Source organism: Heptranchias perlo, chromosome 22 (genome assembly GCF_035084215.1).
Source record: "Heptranchias perlo isolate sHepPer1 chromosome 22, sHepPer1.hap1, whole genome shotgun sequence".
NCBI classification, from domain to species: domain Eukaryota; kingdom Metazoa; phylum Chordata; class Chondrichthyes; order Hexanchiformes; family Hexanchidae; genus Heptranchias; species Heptranchias perlo.
Window position 1 is genome coordinate 42,348,114 of NC_090346.1, and position 22,250 is coordinate 42,370,363.

At 41.7% G+C, this 22,250-nt stretch overlaps 1 protein-coding gene across 7 annotated transcripts in view; it reads left to right on the plus strand.

The window, feature by feature from the left end:
* The window catches only part of septin12 (septin 12), a 300,476-nt gene that overhangs the window by 263,813 nt on the left and 14,413 nt on the right, over positions 1-22,250 (plus strand). For all 7 annotated transcript variants that reach the window (XM_068003382.1, XM_068003384.1, XM_068003385.1 and 4 more), the window contains 4 exons: positions 4,641-4,758; positions 6,138-6,233; positions 11,385-11,481; positions 20,812-20,863. In XM_068003382.1, coding sequence (XP_067859483.1) covers positions 4,641-4,758; positions 6,138-6,233; positions 11,385-11,481; positions 20,812-20,863 — 363 coding nt within the window. The remainder of the gene's footprint in view (positions 1-4,640; positions 4,759-6,137; positions 6,234-11,384; positions 11,482-20,811; positions 20,864-22,250) is intronic.

Sequence of the window (22,250 nt, forward strand, 5' to 3'; positions counted from 1 at the left end):
GCCTTTAAAAGGTCCTTACTTCTGAATCATTGAGGTGAATTGAGTTCACTGTTGGCATGTGGTTGGAGAGTCTCAGAGTCTCTACTGAGGTCAAGTAATAACCCTACGCCCACAGTCACTCCACTGTGAAGGAACTGCTCAGTGCTGACCAGAGCCTGAAGCGCGATGATTTTCAATGCTATGCATTGTTTTTCTGCAACAGATACTGTCACAACTTCATGGTAAAGTTGTGAATAATAAGAGCCCACAGAAAAGGTGCAAATTTCACAGCTTTTCCAGACATAGAACAAAACCACCATAAGATTGTGACTGGTTTGGTATAAAGTAGGAGAAGACAGTCTAAGGAATCTTCACCAGGGCTGTGTAAAGTTCTGTGAGGAAGAAACGGAGGTAGAAAAAGATTCTCCAGCAAACTATGTAGCAAAATACCCATATTACACATGGGGGAGGGGGGATATTTAACTGGGAGCAGGTTTTGATTGGGCAGGGCAGCCGTCAATCTCTACAACTGCAGCCCACCCCCCACCAACAACACCAATTTGAAGCCCAAGCTATTTTAGCTCCCAGCACTCATTTACATCTCGCTGGCCAACTGCCCACCTGAAACGGGCAGAAAGAGGCAGCTGGCTGACTGGCAGCAGGCGGAGATCGGACGGCCCCCGGGGCCCTCCCTCCGCCAGGCACTCGGGTAAGCCGGACAGTCCACCAACACTCACTGTCTGACCTTACGCACGACTTAAGCAAGAGTCGCTGCCTTTTGGTTGGCAGGGGAGAGATAAAAAGAGAAAATTATGTTTTTCAAAAAAAAGTTAAAAATTAAAATCGAGAATGTTATTTTCTAAATATTCCAGCCTTTTAGAGCAAATGAGTTTTCATTTGAAAAACTCTATCAGTCTTCCGAAGATAATTTTGCAGGAACTGATGATTGAAGATGAAAGTGCCTTTAACTGTATGACCAAGATTGAAGAGACTACTTCCTTCCCATAAGATTAAATGACAACATGCAACAAAGGATCTAATGTCTAGTTATCATTTATTTAAGAAAAAAAAGTGTTCTGCTCTTACTAACTGGCTTCAAAGCATATTTTATCTCTCCTCTATCCTGGAAGCAGCCCATTAGCTGTGACCAAGAAGACTGACAAGGTGAAAGCAGTTAGATGATAGCCATTGCTAATAGTCCAACAGAGTTTTCAAAATGAGCAATTATTTAGTAGAAGGACTCTGCCACTTTGAGTGACATAGGAGTGTTAACTCCGGTATCTTTCCTGTGCAGCAATATAACTGTAGGGTATGTATGGTACTGTATCAACTGATACAATAATTATTGGTTCAAGTACAAATATCACAAGAAAGGCAGCCAGATGTCATGGTATGCGGGTGGGCAACTCCTCCAGATGTAGGCTTCAGGCTGATACAAATGGGATCTCAATGCATCATGTGGGTGTAGTGCGAGTAAGGTCTGCGTTTCATCTGGCACATTCCACCAGCCAATGCCAGCGTGTTGGTTGATGCAAGCAAACTGCAATATCAATTTGTGCAATTACAGAACTAAAGTTTCAGTGTCTCCCGGTGTGTAAACCTGGAGAATTGCCTCTGCCATGTCATCACTCTAGATACCCACCACTGGGATATAAATCCAATGCTCTGATTAGTTGATTGATGCAGCTATAGATTAAAATTTAACTATACCGAGACTTGATTTGAAATCAGTCATTAGGTTACTAGGGAAAAGAGAATGCAGGTACATAGGTTTTAAAGGCAGTTGAAAGAGTTTCTTTCACTACACTATTTTTAAGGTTTACAATCTATCTATTCTGTGAAGAAATTATTCCATCCACTTGTCGCTGAAACCCTTACTTTTTGTGATCTGATTGGCTCATCACCTGAAGCCTTCTTTTCTGGGATCTGATTTTCTGTCCGTTTCATTGATTGGACCAATCACTAACAAAACTAATCAGTGGCATCTTTCCCATCGATTAGTCTGGCCTCCACCTAAGTCTCAGTGCAGGCCTGCATCTTCCAGCCCAATCTGCCACTTTGGGTCACTTCAGTCCCTGGCTCCCTGGCCTCGGGACAATGCAGGCCCCATTTCCAAGACTCCGGCCACTTCAGAGAGCTAGTAACTTACAATTAATGTGCTCACTATCCTTGTGCATCACCCACTCTGAAATAGTGTTGAATAATGTGGTTAAATAAAAAATAAGCTTAAAAATTAACCTGAAAAATAAATCAAAGTCTATATTAAACAGTACAATACTAGCAGCTATAATCAGTGATGGGACTAATGGGTGTGCATCATGTTAGTGATTTAATTGCGTTATAGATAATTCTTTTTTGTCATGTTGCAGATCAGTAGCAAAGGGATAGGACTAAGTCACGCGTTCAAGAATATGGAACTAGGACACTATAAACGTAAATGGAGAAATGTAAAGAGGATGTGTGAATAGGAAACACGCAGTAATTTGGCTTCTTATTAACCGAGCTCGTTCAATTTTCTCCACCTATCTTCAATTTGTATTGTTTTATGCGACTCGGGAAAGTAAACCCGTTGCAACTGCAGACGGCTGCACAGCTCCATCAATGTTCTGTCATCAGCTATTAAAAGATGTAATCATCCAAAGACATGCCCAACCAAGCCAGAATTTTGCACCCTGGCTATTAGCCATATGGGCCAATGCAGAGGCACCGGGATTGCTGTTCATCAGGCACTGGGCACGATTGCACGTACACGAGCTGACCTCGCCACGTAATGAATGCAAAGTCAACTCATTTCAATATTTCTCGAGTGCTCCCAATGCACAGTGCATCACATTAGACCAAAACACCAGCCCAGACTTGATGGGCCAAATGGCCTATTTCTGTGCTGTAACATTGTATGAATCTATGAAACGCTGTCAGGAATGCTGATTTTTTTCTCTCTCTGGCAAAGCAAAGATAAATTTGATCCCCATACGAGGGGAAACAAATAACGGCTCCTCCCATCCAGAAAGATGAATAGCACCTATTTGAATTAACAGTGATTTAGTAGCCAATATTCAATTTGAGTTGAGTGCTTTAAGTAACCCCAGGCTAGTGTATACCTTCCAATCTCTGCAGCTGTAATGTATTAGGGGCACACACTTGATGAAAAATAAGACAGTCTTTCCCTCAGCTGACGTAACATTTTCCTTCAGCTGGCAGTATTGATTTAATATGGCCCGTCTTCCCCTTCCAAAGACCATGTGAAAACTGAGCAGTAGAGGCAAATTTATAACTGAGTGAGTGGTGGTAACCCCCCAGTAACCTTCAGACTTAGCGAGAATCTGCTGAAACATGTTTTATCCAAGAATGTATGGCCCCTCCCTAGAAAATCCCCTTCACCTGGTGCTCAGGATTGAAATGGATTTTCTTGCTGCTCTACCACTTGCTAAGATTGTTGGCTTGATAAATTTCAACAATAAAGCTGCAATGATAGGAATCTGACATGCGTCAAATTGAAGAATCAACTCCTGGTTGAAATATCATCAATGACTTAACCTTTTCCTTGTTTAGGATCTGTCTGTCAACCAGGAGCATTAGAAATCTGCTGTTTGCCATTGTGCAAATGTTGGAGACTAATGTGTCAGTCTGATACCAGCTACTCTGATTTCTTTCGAGATCACATTGTTTTCCGACAGACTCTAATTTCGAGTTAGATTGTCAAACCTAGGAAAGATCAGTGTTGATAAAGAAAATAGCTCCTAAGCAGGAAATGATGTGAATGGCAATATGGCCTTTTGTACTAACTCCACCTCTTGTGCCTCCTAAACCTCCAAAAGAATCGAGTTAGTCAGGACCAGACACACCTAACAAATTTATGCAGGGATGTGGAGATGCCGGTGATGGACTGGGGTGGACAAATTTAAGGAGTCTTACAACACCAGGTTATAGTCCAACAGCTTTATTTGAAATCACAAGCTTTCGGAGCTTTCCTCCTTCGTCAGGTGACGAAGGAGGTAAGCTCCGAAAGCTTGTGATTTCAAATAAAGCTGTTGGACTATAACCTGGTGTTGTAAGACTCCTTAAATTTATGCAGTACAGCGAGCTTAGTAATAAACTTCTCCATAATATGCTTTTCGTCTTGCTGTCTGTGGAAACATATCAAGAGATGAGTGTCTTTGAGTACAATTAAACATCTGGAAATTATAAAATGTTCATACACAAGAGGTGGAATTACTACCAAAAGTCCATAATGCCTTTCACGTAAGCCAGCAAATACCTAGACTGCAACATTGCCGAATTACTTGCCAGAGGTACCATCAGTGCATCGTGAAGAGCACTCGACTAATCTGAAACTACAGCCCCGAGACTAGAAATAATCTCAGCTGCTACATTAACCCCTCATAATGTTTGTTTAATTCAAGTTAAGCCCCCTTTGATTTAGTTGTCACTGTTTCATCTGGTTATATCAGAACTCACTATTTCTTTTCTTAAGGGTCTATGTCTACTGTTCTATTTCTGAATGTTGTGTAAATTCTCATTACGAGTAGTGAAGGGCGAAGTAAATTCATGTATGTAATAAAGAGAGCTCTGCAAACTATTCCATGTCCTCGAAGTGGAAAAATCTCAAATTGCCAATCTAATGGAGCTGCAAATCTTGGATTATTCTGCTGTTTTTGCAGGTTACGTCCATTGGATATAGAGTTCATGAACCGCCTAGCCAAAATAGTCAATATAGTCCCAGTTATCGCTAAAGCTGATACGCTCACCTTAGACGAGAGACGAGAATTTAAACAGAGGGTATGTATTTGGTACTGTCCACTACACTGATGGTATACATTATTTATTCACCGCAGTCCAATTGTGACCACACTTATGTGCTGTTAGCTTTTTTTTGATGATCATTTATTTAGCCGCTTTGAACTGTAGCAGTTATTAGTGAGCCGAATCCAGAATTGGATAATGCTGGAGATTGTTTGTGTTTTAATGATGCATTCTTCTGCTGCTTCATAGAAATAGCTGTTTCAGTTGCTGATTTAAAAATTGGCCCACGTTCATCCTACCCAAAGGAAAACTTTTTGATGAGGTTAGTTTTTTTTCACTGGAGCTTTTTCTTTATTAGAAACAGTCTGTTGGAACAGTCAGAAAATATTTTTCATAAACTTGGCTATTTTTGGGGGGTTTTTTTCCCTCCTGGCACTTGGGCTTTCATGTGCCTTAAAGTCCTTTTTTTTGGCCCCATGATATCGCTGACACCAATGCGTTTCCCAGTGGAATCCATCGTGCTCAGAGGAGGACCGAAGGAGGGATACCTGGCAGCACAGGCTGCGGGAGGTGCTCGGTGCCCTCACTGACACCGACATCTGCCCAGAGGTGAAAGTAGCTCACTTTGGCAGAAATAGCGGCCTTAGAAATCGGACCGCGCCCAAATTGGAGCACAGTCCCAGACCAGTGCACGCAGCACGTGCCTAAAGAGGCCGACGGCAGCTTGGCCCACTAGCCTCGTTAGTATAGGACTGATGAGCTGTGGGCACCAGAGGAAACTCACTGGTCACGGGGGAGGGGAGGAAGTGAGATCAGCTGACTGGGACACTGAGTCTAATGGAGATTTTGAAGTCTCACCACAGCAAAACAGCTTCCTCAGATGTCGTATTACGTGTCCTGCTTTGCCTTTAAACATAAGAGCAGTGGGGATTGAGACAATTTGGCTCGTGGAAATTCATTCCTGCAGTGCATTCTCTCTCCCATCATGACACCTATAAGGTAATTTGCATAACCATGTTATTTTCAGTTCTAGTTTACTCATCACATCCTTACTAACACTACATCAATGCAGCATTTCTTTGCATATACTCTTTAAAACTAAATCTTCCAGATGTGCAGACATGTCCCTTGTTGCTTTTTGTACAATAATATTCTTGTCATATCTTTGTGCTCTTTAAGTCTTATAAACTTTTCTCACATTTGCGCCCTGGTCTTTCTACACTTGGCAGGTTGATGAAAAATGTTTTCCTGCACCTAAGGCAATGAATTCAACGAAAGCTGAAGCTGGCATTGTCAGTAGCCAAAACACGCTGTTGACAACTACCAGTGCCGCTGAATGCGTCGATAATTACTCGCCATGTTGACGCCTTCCATACCAGCAGCCTTTAACCACAGCCGTCTTTATTGATTTTCAGATTCGACAAGACCTGAGAAACTATTCCATTAGTGTTTACCCCCAGACAGAGTTTGATGAAGATTCTGAGGACAAATTACTAAACGATACAGTAAGAGTAAGTGTGAAAAGAATATCTTCATTAGGAGCACAGCAGTTTCATAATTGAACCTCGGTTCGTTGCATCCCATGTTCCCAGACTGCGATCACTTTCGTTAGAGGCTATTTTGTGCATTCCTCTGATGTGTTTTCTTCCATTTTTCCCTCTATGCCAAAACAACACAAAAGTAAGGAAACCCACTGCATCTTACAAAAGAATTCCCTCCCTACAGTAATCTCTGATCTCTTTTCCCCTCATTTCATCCGATAGTTGTCATGCCATGTTGTGGTTCTGCAGTCACGTGCCCTTCCTGTACCTGTAAGGTGTGATCTGGTGGCTCAGTTGGTAACATTCTCGCCTCTAAGTCAAGTCCAACTTGAACACAACATCTAGGCTGACCCTCCAGTGCAGTACTAAGGGAGTCCTGCACTGTCGGAGGTGTCTTTCAGATGAGACATTAAACCAAGGCCCCGTCTGCCCTCTCGGGTGGATGTAAAAAATCCCATGGCATTATTTCAAACAAGAGCAGGGGAGTTCTCCCTGGTGTCCTGGCCAAAATTACCCCTCAACCAACATCACTAAAACAGATTATCTCATTGCTGTTTGTGGGATCTTGCGGTGTGCAAATTTCCTACATTACAACAGTGACTACACTTTTTTTTTTATAAAGTACTTAATTGGCTGCAAAGCGCTTTGGGACATCCTGAGGTCGTGAAAGGCGCTATAGAAATCCAGGTCTTTTTTTACTTACTTTACCGGGTTTACGTGGCCTTTCTTGATGTGTCAGCCTCGACGGTGTGTGTTAGCGAGTTATTTGACTGGGCAGGTTTTCATACCTGAGCACCCTGGATCGGTGTTTTACCCTCCTTTAATCCGGCTGCATTAAAGCTAATTACAGAAAGGCTTAGCAGCATATCAGACCTTCTACCCCTTTGCCAATCAGTAGTTGTAATTGCTGCTCAGTGCTGCCCAGCTTCTTAACAGCACTACTCACTAGCGTTTTTAATATTAATATGTTATAAATCTTATATTAGCATGCACTTACTGTCAACCTTCTCCATTATAAATTTCTACATCCACATTTATAATGGGAATTGCCATCTAAAATATGTCTGGCGGTAATTGTACCCTCCCCCCGCTGCAGTGCCACTACTGGCACGAGGGTGAATTACAACAAGACAAGTTTACATAGGCAGTTGCCATGAAAAGGTCATAGGAATTTGTAATGGGAAAAGTTACTCAGAAGTGCGCACTGACACAAGATTTTTCATATATTGTAGTAGATATCCCGTCAAATATTACATACTAGCTTACAGCTTTCTGCACTGTTGTGTTTTTAAAATGAATTCTGACATTATTTAGTCAGATAAATCAGCTATCAATGCTCTCCCTTCCCCTTCTCACTATGCCACTCATCATTTGCTAATCGAGAGGGTAGGATACAATTAAGCCTGAGCATTGCTGAGATGTTTGCGAGTAATCCAGGTGATTTCCACCCACCTCATGATTAATCCTACTTGGTGCCTTGCACAGCTGAGATCGGGAATTTTGCTTTTGGGGAATCGAGGACATACCTTTATCCTGCCGCTGTGTGGCCCAGTGTATTAATATTAGAGCACCAACCCATTGCAGTTCAGGGCTATTTTGCAGCTAAAGGGAAGTTTTGTAACCTGAGATCAAGTACGTCATTGTTATTGCTAGAAAACCACAGCCTGCAAAGGGCCAATCAACTGTAAACACGCAGTACTTCATCAGTCAGCCCCACGCTACAGTATAAAGTGCGAAACTCTGACAACCCAAAGACATCAGAAACCTTTGCAGCCGAGTCTCCAGTTAAATATAACACCCCGAAGCTAGATTCCCTCCTCCCTTTCATGACAGGATTGTGGGTCCAGCAGGGGTTAGCTGGGGAAGTGGCACCAGGCAGAATAACCAGGACAGAGCCACACACAGGTCAAGGGTCTCCGGTTTGAGCACCAATCGCCCAAAATATGTCTCGGCATTTCTGTGCTCTTCCATTTTGTTTTGTTCGGCTCTTCTGCAGCGGCCATTTTGCTTCACTGTAACAGTTAGCAGTCTTGCTGTGCAGCTGCTACAGTGGCCTGTTGTACCTATCTAAAATCAACAGCCCAAAAAATAATTATTTCCAACATTAGCATATGAGCGTTTTACGTGTTCCTGGGCCATTGCTGTTGTTTGCTATTTTAGCAATTAACCCTTTTAAATTATTTTAAGCAGGTTAACGCCTCCATTGACATGTTTCTTAAAGATTTCAGAGTCTTTTTACTCTGTTGCATCTGATGTTCTTCACTGAGGGCTTGACACCAGAATGGGAGTTTGAGTACAATACCATAAGAGGAGCTTTTATTAGAAAAGACTACAAACAAAACCTTCCCACTATTTATCTCAATCGTACACTCCAGTCAGTCTTATTTGAGTTATAGCCCCAAAGGTGTGGGATATATTTTCTCAGCTTCTGCCCCTAAAAGAGTAGAATATATATGTGACCTTTTTCATTCTAGTTTAAAATTAAAATTAAGAACCCATACAGGATATAAAGGCCAATTTTCCAGCCGTCGTGGCCAAAATCTGCCTCGATTCTAAAATAAACTGTAATTTTTAGATTTAAATGTATCTGTAATGTAAGAATCTTGTATTAAAGAATGCCGACAACTTTTTTTTAATTAGAAACTCTTGTGCATTGGCAATTAAGGATAAACTGCTGCACATGACTTCATTAATTGAACCACTCGACCGGCTCCGTTCTGTTGTGTCTAACTTTTGTTGTAAAGACACTTTTTTAACTTGCTAGTGAAAAATTTTAAAAATCAATCAAATCTGGAACCCAGCATCCATAGCCTTCCTATTAAAATGAACGTAATTTCAAGTTAATATACAGTCACAACACTGGCAGGGCTGCAGTGCATTAATGAACACATTGATTTTGGTTAGGTCTGTGGAATAATACTGCCTGGTATTATGGGACAGGCTGGATGGGCAGTTGGTCTTGTCTTGTCCATCATCTTTGTCTGTTCATACTTAAAATGACTCTATAAATCTTTCTGACAATCAACCTAAGTTATGTTTTAAAACGCTTCCATTGTATGATCAATTATAAAAATGTAACATGTAACAGACTTGCTTTCCAATTTTCTAAACCCTTTATCACCCTTCCCATTTCACTATCAAACTTGATTCAGATCTAAAACAAATACTTCTTTTCTGTAATCCCTAATTTTTAGGCTTTTACTTCAAATATTTTCTTCTTGTTCCACACCGGTAAACAGACCCTCGCTCCCTAAAAAACAGAGTGTGCCCAATATTTGGGTAATTATAGTCAGCCCTGGGGGTTGAACAGAAACCTTTGTTACTGTGTTCAGCTTACTGGATACATTACATGTGATCCCCTTTACTTTGACAAGTGGTAGAATAAACACTCTGTCAGACCATGACTCTGGCTATAAACTACCAAACAGATTTATATTAACAATAAGTAGAAAAGTAAACAGTAGTAAAGACACACAGCATATTCACAGTAATATACAGACCACAACTATTTCTCTTTCGAATACCAAGAAAATAGGTACTATTTCTGGCACTAAACTCACAGTAAAACTGGACCTGACCATAACCCTACATGAGGGTTTCCTGCTAACCTTCCACAGAGCCTCCTGCCCCTCCCATGGCTTCAGAAGGGACTGCTCAGTTGGCTCAAGTGTGCCAGAGATGTACTTTACAATTTCTTTGATGATCTACCCAAAAACAAAGCAAACCAAATATATGCATCTCACGATTGCATCAGGCTGTCAAGACATCCACAGAATATCAAACACAAAGGATGGTTGGTGTTTGAGGGTAACACTTAAACCCTTTCAAGTTGACATTTGTGCTGCAGGACACCCACAGCTATACAGATATCAGGGATACTTCTGGACAGAACAATGCAAATGGCTTTGCAATTGCATATCAAAACTTCTTTTTGTTTTATTCCAGCATACAATAGTCTCTGTTCCGATGTACATCAGCCAGACTGTCGTATCTTTAACTGAACCTCGTTAAAACCAGGTTAAAAAAATGTTTCAACGTTAGTCACAGTCAGATCTACACTTTTGACACTAACAATAACAATCTTCATGAGGCCCTGTCGTAATCAGAAACATGAAAGGTTGAAGTTGTGAGACAAATACCCAACATAAAAGTCTACACTAATCAAATTGATTACTGTCTGTTTCTGCAGCAATCTTATAATGTAAATTTGCCACAATGATTTGAGAAATCCCAGTAACATTCCCTGCCAGACTGTGTTATGTGGAATGATAAATGTATAGATTACGCAGTTCTTCTGGCTGAATCTGGTAGAAAGGTAATAAAGAAGACAAGCTTGGCCATATCTGTAAATCAATGCCAAGCTGAAATTTTTTGTTCCGCAAAGAGTCAAACTTACATAACGGTAAAACCAGATTCAACAGTTCAATGTTGTAAAATGTAAAATTAAATTCCATTTTTTAAAAAAAATTAGAAGTTTACTTATTGCATTTATATAATGTTTAAAAGCAAATACAAAATACAGCCAGGAGGGTTCTTGCAAGGAAGAGAAGTTGTCTTCATCTGAGAGAGATGTTGACGTGTTGGTGGTTTCAAGGACTTACTTCCAGTCCCAATTTTCTCCTCTGATGTGTCATGTGTGTTTCTGTGGGTAGCACACTCTCGCCTCTGAGTTAGAAGGTTGTGGTTTCACAGTCCCACTTCAGGAACTTGAGCACACAATCTAGCCAACACTTCAGTTCAGTACTCAGGGAGTGCTGCACTCTTGGAGGCGCTGTCTTTCGGATGAGATGGTAAACTAAGGCACTGTCTGCCCCCTCAGGTGAAAGTAGAAGATCTCATGGTACTATTCAAAGAAGAGCAGGGGAGTTCTCCCTCATGTCCTGGCTAATATTTATTCCTTAACCAACACCTAAAAACATTGGTTACATTGCTGTTTGTTGGACCTTGCTGTGTGCAAATTGGCTGCTGCATTTCCTACATTACAGTAGTGACTACACTTCAAAAGTATTTAATCGGCTGTAAAGCGCTTTGGGATGTCCTGAGGCCATGAATGGCGCTATAGAAATGCAAGTTCTTTCTTTTTTTTAAATAATATCTGCTCTTGTGGTTTCCCTCCCACAGGAAAAAATTCCATTTGCAGTTGTGGGCACTGACCAGGAACATCAAGTGAATGGGAAGAAGATTTTGGGCAGGAAAACCAAGTGGGGAATTATCGAAGGTAAAAGAACAATAGCAGTTTTGTATCGATCAGTAATCTGTGGATAACATTGATGTTAACAAAGCCCAATTTACCTCTGGGTTTAAACATCATGCTGCTACCAAATATAAAGTAATTATTAACCTCAGTGAGAAATTATGAATTCAGAGACAATAACCATATAGGTATACCCTGGTTATATTTTGTGCCGCTAATGGGTTAAAAAGGTTGTGTACAACATTATTCAGCAACATGTGATTGTCACAATTGCCACACCTGTCTAGTTGCTGGAATCCCCTGCTTTGGAGGTGAAGCTTGAAAAGCAGTTTAGGGCTCACAGCACACATTCACTTCAACTGGCAGTTCTGCTTTCACTGACTCACCTGCATTGTTCGAGAGAACAGTGGCATCTGCTCAACTTTCAATTCCCACAATAGACATGTTACCGAGAGGATTTTCGCTGATCTCAGAGTAATTACCTGTACAGTAGGAAGCTTCTGATGGGAATGCCTCTGCAGAAAGTAAAATCTTTGCTTTATCCAAATTAAGTAATTGCTATTAACAATATTTATTCTAATCCCAGCACCTGCGCCCTGTGTTCAGGAGCTCAAGTTGTTAATGCGTTCTCTAGAAAACTGGCCAATTGGACTTTGAAGACTGTGTTTACTGTACAATAGTGGCAGGGGTTTATGGAAAAATACTCGGTTGTGCTCGTACACTGGACATTACATTGTGCAATATCACCGTACAAAGGCAGAAACAAATTTATGTCAAATTCCTTTGTCAAATATTTTAGCACTCTTTAGTCAGAAGGTTGTGGGTTCAAGCCCCACTCCAGGACTTGAGCACATAATCTAGGCTAACACTTCAGTGCAGTACTGAGAGAGTGCTGCACTGTCGCAGGTGTTGTCATTCAGATGAGACATTAAACTGAAGTGATGTCTGGCTGCTCAGGTGGATAAAAAAGATCCCACGCCACTATTCGAAGAGCAGGGGAGTTCTCCCAGTGCCTTGGCCAAAATTGATCCCTCAAACAACACCACTAAAAATTCTTATTGCCATTTAGTACTTAATTGGCTATGTAGCACTTTGGAACAGTGTGAGGGTGTGAAAGGCACTATATTAATTCAAGCTCTTTTTTTCTTCTGAGGTGTTAATCCATTGAAAATAAACAGGTTAACACCTTTGTTAAATAACAGATATAGGAATTTGATATGAATGTGTCATGTGCTTGTACATCAATATCGCACAGTGTAATTTCCAGGCTAATTTGTTGGTGAAAAAATTAATGAGCATTCGTCACAAAAGCCACAGTACCTGTGCAAGTTTGGCTATTGCTTTAGTTTTAAATACTCTGTAGCGGTCTCTATAAAGCAACAGAGCTGTTAACCTGCTCCTTTCAACCAGCCACTCTTCAATTATAGTGTAATTGAATAAAGGTTGAGCAAATGATCACATTAATCTAATGATCTCAGTGAAATACTCCCAAAGTGTAGAGTAGATCTTTCAAGATGATGTAGCACTTTACAGTGTTAATAAGAAAAGCTGTAAATGCTGGAACTATGAAATAAAAGCAAAGAAAATGGAGGAAATGTGCAGCGGGTCAGTCAGCATTTGAAGGACAAACTCAGCTGAATGCGTCACATGGGACCTTACATAAGTTCAGATGCTAAACGAACTGATTTTTCCATCTTTTTCTAATTTGTACAGTACAGCAACAACAAACCAGACTGAAAAACAGGCAAACCGCTCAACTAATGAAGCTGTTGAATAAGATTCAGTGTATAAAGTCTTTGTTCAAAATGGCCATAGTAGCAGTATATCAGAGCAAAAGGTTTCCGAGGGCAAGAACTCTCTCCTGTTTTATTGAGAGCATGAATTGGCAGACTAGGGTGTCCATTTACTGAACCAGTGAAAACTGCTTGGGTTAGATTTGAATACCACCCAAGAGTTTAGAGTGACACAGCGAGCACCACTAACTGTCACAAGGCCCCGTTGTTAGATTCCTTAGAATGCCTTTTGAGCTACAAGGTGAAGCATGCAGCGTGGCCGTAATGTGACTGCCAGCTACGTACGTTCGGACAATCGAAGCCGACCCATTCTGAAACCGAAGCCAACTTTCCACAATGCGGGTCTGCCATACAATCTGTACAAAAAACCGTGTTAAAATAACACTTTATAAAATGTAATGGACCTTTTCCTAAATAATTCTACTTGTATCACAAATTAACTTCAATTTGCAAAAAAAAAACTCCTCCATGCTCAAGGTGCTACAGTTACAACAGTTTAACCTGATCTTTACGCACCCGTTAAAAGCAACAGTTTTAATGGTTTAAAATAAAAGTCTCCTATATCTTGTCGACAGTGAAGCGTTATTCCTGTACAATATTTTTGAAGCGTGCCAATTTTTGAAAAAAAACATTACTTGATGGGCGGCTAAAACTAAAAAGAACTCATTGTACAGGCAACAAGGACACATCAGCTTCTCGTCTCCCCTTTGTTGCTATATTGTGGAAAATGCTGCCGTTATTCTAAAAAGGAACACTGGCGTATTTGTTTGTTCTTTTGTCTTGTACTGTTCGCAGCGCTCTCTCTCTCTCTCTCTTTCTCTCTGACAAAAATTGACCAGCATCAAGCCAGAACTGTTTACCTCTATTCAAACAATTTTGCGTGCCAGTCATTCACGAAAAAATGTGCAGCCTACACATTCAGACTGGGCCCATTCAGCAGCCAAAAGTCACAGCTTTAGATTTTAGGCACTTTGTGGGGCTAGGAATGCAACGGATATTCTGTGAACGTGATGGAGCAAGGTGGGACTTCAGATCTAACTGGTGGTCTTTGAGCAGCTCCCCTCCTGAACCGCCCAACATCTTAGTACATTGTAAACGAAATCCTAATGAAAATACCAAGCTCGAATTGAACAAACATTCTTCCTTACACCCATGGCTACTGATTAGTTCCTACTCCGCACTGCAGAAATCCCCATATATTAAATAGCGAGCTTATTCTGGAGAATGAATGACTTAATAGTTGTGAAATTGACCAAATATGTTGGAGAATTTCAATCTGAAAATCAGATAGGATTGGTAGGTGGAATTTGAGGTTGCTTTTTCTTTTAACAGAACATTTACAATTGTGGTCAGCAACCCCTAGCAGGAACACCAGGATAATATGTGTTGCGTCAACAAACTACAGGAAATCTAGGAACAAAATGCAACCATGTTAGTAAACCAGTCTGTAAAGTGTAGACTGGGCAGGTTTAGTAATGCATTCTGCTTTATTATTTTTTGGAAAAAACAGTGAAGGATTTGCATCAGTCACTTACTGCAAGACTTTATTTTGTTTCAGTAATGTTACAAGTACTATGTTTGGCGTACAGCTGTCGGGTTACTGATTTTAAATAAAATCACTGGCCCCTGGTATTTACTGGGTGACTGGGAGGGAGAAGGGATTTGTGTTTGCTGGGGGGGGAGGCGAGGGGGGAGCCCGGTTATGCCGGGAACACGGAGGTCTAGCTGAATTTAATGGCAGGACCGCTATCATTTTTTTTACTCCATTTCCCGGCAGCTAGCCAGATTGAGTGGCTGGCCGGCTGCGGGCGGGAAAGCCAGCGGTAGAAGGCCGCAGCCGGGCACCCAGGAAACATCGCAGGTTGGCGGAGGGAGTGAGGTGGGGGGGGGGGGTGGGGAGGGGCGTCGGATTGGGAAGGATGGGGGACCTGGAGAGATAGCGGGTTTGGAAGGGGGAGGGTCAGCCGATCGCTGCAGAAGATTTGCTCGAGGGGCCAGGCGGGAAGCACTCCTGCTGCTCCTGGCCCACAATCAGTGCTCTTAAAAAACACTTACCCGCAGGATTCGGCCGCTCCCGCCTCCCTTTAGCTGCCGGGCTTCCCGAGCCCTGGGAAACCCGGCCGGCTAGCGTTAAGTTCAAAATTCTGAAGAACGGAGCCTCATGAACATATTGTAATCAGGGCGAGTTACTCAGATGCCCCCAAACCCACCGCGGTTAAAACATAAGCAGGCACGTTTATGGCAGGTTGGGATTGGGTTTCGCATATTTGCCTATTTAACTCACTCCCCCGGACCCCCTCCGTCCGTCGTGGGGAGGGGTTAACATTCCCCCCATTGTCTTCACTTGGAATAACCAAAATATTGTTTTACTGCACTACGAAGAGTGTTTCTAACTCCTGAACTGTTTTTGATATGAAAATGCAGATTAATTCTATGCATCTCACTTTGTCACTGGTTTAAAAGATGTGGGCAACAGTATTTAAAATTATTAATTCCGTGAAATTGGCCTGGCAAAACCATTGAACAACACCTGCCGAATACAAATGCCGCACCATCTGGACACAAGTGAGGTGTCAGCTTGAGGCAAATAAAAACACATCACCTGGTGCTCTCAGGTCTCCATGGAAACCAATATCCGACCAAAACATTGATTGAATCTTGGAACAAAAAAAAAACCCTAAAATGCTCCAATTTTGCAACCATCACATGGAGCTAATATGCGGGCAACATGGAAAATATGCCATAATGTCCTGCTTTTGTTGCCAATTTGTGTCGGTCCTCGAAAATGAGAAATGTTTAAGACATATGCTGCACAGGATTAGTGTGGATTAGGGCGACAGATGGTAGTCAGAAGGTGCTGGATCAACACAAATTTATTCCAGATTGGCAGCTTAGGAGTTCGTACCTATAAATACATTTTTTTCCGAAAATAAATGTATTTTATGAACTTTGACTTTTGACCCACACTGTGTGGTATAAACAGAACAGGCCATGTTGTTTGCTTATGATCAGATCCACCTGGGGGGATGGGGGAATCCACGAGAACATAAGGGAGGATTTTCACTCCCTCCGCCCGGTGCATATGATTTTAACTGGAGTTAAAATCAAAGCAGTAGAGTTACTGCCCCATCTTGCCATCTTCCCTCTGTTAGTTTAATAGGCGGCTGAGGCGCCTGCCTGACCTTTAGATTGGGGTGCTACAACGTATAAAGGACCCCAATGGCATCTACCGCAGACACTCTGCTCAGTAGAACCCGTCGGCAAAGAAGCAGAAGCCCTCAAACTATAAAATAGCCCCTATAGTTTCAGAAGATTTCAAAGGTATATTTGAAATACAACCCAATAGGTTTAAGGCAAAGATTACTGGTAAGCCCGAAGATTAGGAAAACTTTAAAAACCAGCAAAGGATGACTAAAAGAATAATAAAGAGGGAGAAAATAAATTATGAGAGTAAACTAGCAAGAAACATAAAAACTGAAAGTAAAAGTTTCCACAAGTATATAAAAAGGAAGAGGGTAGCTGAAGTAAACATTGGTCCCTTAGAGGATGAGACTGGGGAAATAATAATGGAAAACAAGGAAATGGCAGAGGAATTGAACAGATATTTTGTATCTGTCTTCACTGTAGAAGACACTAATAACATACCAATAATAGTAGAAAATCAAGGGGCAAAGGGGAGGGAGGAACTAAAAACAATCACTATCACTAGAGAAAAAGTACTAGGTAAACTAATGGGTCTAAAGGCTGACAAGTCCCCTGGGCCTGATGGCTTGCATCTGAGGGTCTTAAAGGAAGTGGCTACAGAGATAGTGGATGCATTGGTTGTAATCTTCCAGAATTCACTAGATTCTGGAAAGGTCCCAGCAGGTTGGAAAATCGCAAACGTAACACCCCTATTCAAGAAGGGAGTGAGACAGAAAGCAGGTAATTATAGACCAGTTAGCCTAACATCTGTCATTGGGAAAATGCTAAAATCCATTATTAAGGAAGTAGTAGCAGGACATTTGGAGACTCATAATACAATCAAGGAGAGTCAACATGGTTTTATGAAGGGGAAATCGTGTCTGACAAATTTATTAGAGTTCTTTGAGGAAGTAACGGACAGGATGGATAAAGGGGGAACCAATGGTTGCAGTATATTTGGATTTCCAAAAGACATTCGATAAGGTGCCACGTAAAAAATTACTGCACAAGATAAGAGCTCATGGTGTTGGGGGTAATATACTGGCATGGATAGAGGATTGGCTAACTAACAGAAAACAAAGAGTCAGGATAAGAGGGTCATTTTCAAAATGGCAATCTGTAACTAGTGGGGTGCCGCAGGGCTCAGTGCTGGGGCCTCAACTATTTACAATATATATCAATGTCTTGGATGAAGGAACAGAGTGTCTTGTGGTCAAATTTGCTGATGATACAAAGATAGGTGGAAAAGCAAGTTGCGATGAGGACACAAAGTGTCTGCAAAGGGATATTGACAGGTTAAGCGAATGGGCAAAAATTTGGCAGATGGAATATAATGTGGGAAAATGTGAAGTCATCCACTTTGGGAGGAAAAATAAAAAGCAAAATATTATTTGAATAGAGAAATACTACAAAATGTTGTGGTACAGAGGGATCTGGGTGTCCTCGTACATGAAACACAAAACGTCAACATACAGGTGCAGCAGGTAATCCAGAAGGCAAACGGAATAATGGCCTTTATTTCTAGGGGGATAGAATATAAAAGCAGGGAAGTCATGCTACAACTGTACAGGGTGCTGGTGAGACCACACCTGGAGTACTGCGTACAGTTCTGGTGCCCTTATTTAAGGAAGGACATTCTTGCATTGGAGGCAGTTCAGATAAGGTTCACTAGGTTGATTCTGGGTATGGAAGGGTTGTCTTATGAGGAAAGATTGAACAGGTTGGGTCTATACTCATTGGAGTTTAGAAGAATGAGAGGAGATCTTATTGAAACATACAAGATTCTGAGGGTAGATGCTGAGAGGATGTTACCCCTCATGGGGGAATCTAAAACTAGGGGGCATAGTCTCAGAATAAGGGGTTGCCCGTTTAAGATGGAAATGAGAAGGAATTTCTTCTCCCAGAGGGTCATGAATCTTTGGAATTCTTTACCCCAAAGAGCTGTGGAGGCTGAGTCATTGAATACATTCACGGCTGAGTTAGAGAAATTTTTGATCAGCAAGGGAGTCAAAGAATATGGGGAAAAGGCGGGAAAGTGGAGTTGAGGTAAAAATCAGATCAGCCATGATCTCATTGAATGGCAGAGCAGACTCGAGGGGCCGAATGGCCTACTCCTGCTCCTATGTCGTATGGTCTTATAAGGTAGCGATGCAGAAATACAGAATATTGACATACCAATAGTTTCTGTCGGTTTAATAGTTACCGGTAGGTTTAGTTACCCATTCTGGGCTCCCATTCTCACCAATGCCACTGTGGGGAGGCAATGATAATAAGAGTTTATTTTTTAAAATAAATATTCCACAAGCCTTACTGGATTAATGGCAATAAAATGGCCAATCTGGATATGAACAAGAAATGTTTTACTTTAAATTTAGTGGACAAAAGTCAGGCCCAGAACTAATCTGCTATCATCTTAAAACTGAAGCTCCAGTAGATCTGGATTCTGAATGTGACGGACAGGATAGTAACAACAGCAGAGGATTGTTTAAAATTCAAACTCCTAAAGTGGGCCCCTTGGGGCACCGTCCTCTGATCTCATTCCATTCAAGCTCGATTGCCTGCGGAGCTGGGTGGTTGGTGGGCAGCCGTCTTTCAACAGCCCTGAATAGAAGCAGTTAATGCTTGTGTCTTAAGTGAATGCTGGTCAGACATCTTGTGCATGTGATTGAGAAAGACCGTTATTATAGTTCCTGCTAGCACATTCAGAGAATTAGTGGAATGCTGTGTCTGCAGCATGGTCACGGACAAGTAAAAATAGGTGCTCAACGTGTAGCTCGTCAGTCAGTTGAGAAGACTTTATGCAGAGTGCTCGCACTCCCTCCGCCCCCCCCTCCGCATGCACACACATTTGTGCACATATATATATATATACATATACACACACACACCAAAGGTCTTAGTTATAACCGTATCTCTCTCTTAATGTTGTCAAATTTTATCACACTACATCGTATACTACTACAAATGCCTGGTGGCTCCTAAGGACTGCGTCACCAAGAAGGTTGCAGGTTGCTTTTTAATTGCGTTCTGTGAGTTTTAAGTGTTGCTGCTAAAATGTTTCCATCAAGGAGCCGCACTAAACAATGAGCTATGAAGATGCCAGCATGCAACTAATCTGTTGCCAGATTTCTTTAATGCCTAATTCAAATGTTTCCTTCTGATTCACACTGTAAATACTAAAAAACGAGCATCTCTCCCCGAAAGGAGTATGGAGTGGCAACGTTTAGCTCTCTTAGGATTGTACGTTTGCTGGAACACTGGTACCTGAGTTCCCATACTGCACAATTTAGAAGGTGAAATCAAATCAGGACCTTTATCCTTCCCATATTGTAATAGAGCAATGTAGGCTCAAACTACAAAGGGATATTGATAGATTAGGTGAATGGGCAAAACTGTGGCAAATGGAATTCAATGTAGACAAATGTGAGGTCATCCACTTTGAATCAAAAAAGCATAGAACAGGGTACTTTCTAAATGGTAAAAAGTTAAAAACTGTGGATGTCCAAAGGGACTTGGGGGTTCAGGTACATAGATCATTGAAGTGTCATGAACAGGTGCAGAAAATAATCAAGAAGGCTAATGGAATGCTGGCCTTTATATCTAGAGGACTAGAGTACAAGGGGGCAGAAGTTATGCTGCAGCTATACAAAACCCTGGTTAGAACGCACCTGGAGTACTGTGAGCAGTTCTGGGCACCGTACCTTCGGAAGGACATATTGGCCTTGGAGGGAGTGCAGCGTAGGTTTACTAGAATGATACCCGGACTTCAAGGGTTAAGTTACGAGGAGAGATTACACAAATTGGGGTTGTATTCTCTAGAGTTTCGAAGGTTAAGGGGTGATCTGATCGAAGTTTATAAGATATTAAGGGGAACGGATAGGGTGGATAGAGAGAAACTATTTCCGCTGGTTGGGGATTTTAGGAGTAGGGGGCACAGTCTAAAAATTAGAGCCAGACCTTTCGGGAGCGAGATTAGAAAACATTTCTACACACAAAGGGTTGTAGAAGTTTGGAACTCTCTTCCGCAAACGGCAATTGATACTAGCTCAATTGCTAAATTTAAATGTGAGATAGATAGCTTTTTGGCAACCAAAGGTATTAAGGGATATGGGCCAAAGGCAGGTATATGGAGTTAGATCACAGATCAGCCATGATCTTATCAAATGGCGGAGCAGGCACGAGGGGCTGAATGGCCTCCTCCTGTTCCGATGTTCCTAAATATAATTGAAATTTGTTTCCTGTAGTTTTAATGTTGATTATTATTGACAGAAGAGAGCACAGTTTGGAAAGTGGTTTGGTGGGAGGTTCTGCTGTGAACCCTGATAATTGTATTAATTCTCTGGACCTTAGCTGATTTGTTCTCTTTTGACTCTTCCAGTTGAAAACGGCGCACACTGTGAATTTGCAAATCTAAGGGATCTACTGATCAGGTAAGAGCAACCTCCAGTTCTTTAAGCAAAACCATTTTTATTTGTCGACAGTGTTTGGACCGGTAAATTTGCATTTCAAATCTTCAGTGCTTTCAAAATGGATATTCTCAACAGTCAAACGGAATCCAGATTTCCAGACATTGGGCTGCATTGACCCCTGTGTGAGACAGATGGGGCATGGATGGAGAGAGAGAAGCAATCTAGGAAAAATATAAAGAGTAAAAGCATTCGCATCTTAGAGAGAATACAGGTAGATCTGTGGCATTGCTCACAGGTAGTCAGGGGTCTGGAGTGTTCACAATAGCAAGACAGCAGCTCGCTCATTGCTGCAATATTACAAATTTACTGAAACAAAATACCACCGGTGGATCAGGTAAAACTATTATCTACCTCACTGATAATGAAAGATACAGACCTCACAGATATATTAGTCGGTCTGTGGTGCTGTATGTGGGATTTGAAGACAAAGTGCACTGTAGATAGGCGGCTAGAAGGCAGGAGATAATTGACCATGGCATGCAGATGTAATTCAGTCCCCATGTTAAAGTCGTGCATTCTGCCCTTTTTTTAATATTGCAAAACTTGCAGCAATTTGGGAAGCAGAGAGGAAGAGTTGGTTTCAGCACAGGAGTTTCTCTGCAGTCCAGGTTGAGGATCTGCGAGAAGCAAATTTGAGGGGCTATAGCACCAATGCTGCTGGGATGTTGTAATTACAGCATGACAAGATACAAAGGCAGTTCCATTATGAATACAATGTCAGCCACGAGTTGCACTATGTCAGCCAATGAGTTGGAGGCAGAGCAGGACTTACGGCAGGACTTACAGCAAATAGTCTATTTTACAGCAAACAAAGTCTATTTACTCAGCAAACAGAGTCCATTTAAACAGCGCTCTACAGCAAACAGTCTTTTTGCTCAGCAGAATCTATTTAAAAAGAGTTTCTATGGACTACAGCAAGCATCGAGTTACATCAAGGCTACAGCACAGAAACAGGCCATTCGGCCCAACTGGTCTATGCCGGTGTTTATGCTCCACACGAGCCTCCTCCCTCTCTACTTCATCTAACCCTATCAGCATATCCTTCTAAATAAAACCCATGACCGAAACTACAGCAAAGTCTCCCGCTAAAAGCAGGGTTATTTCTCCAGCAAAATGCAGTGAGTGGAGGAGAATTACATAATAGAAATTATGCGTGTAAAATCAAGCCCGGTCACTTACAGCAGTGCGGTCTCCAGGCGTGATTGACTGGGGAATTACCCAATTATTTCCCTTCTGGCCGGGAATAGTGGTGCCTTATAAATGTGGGCGTAGGAATTTATAAAGGGAGAGGCAGACACCGGAGGCCCTGAAATTCGGCACAGGTTCTACTGTTCTCCTGCTGTAACTC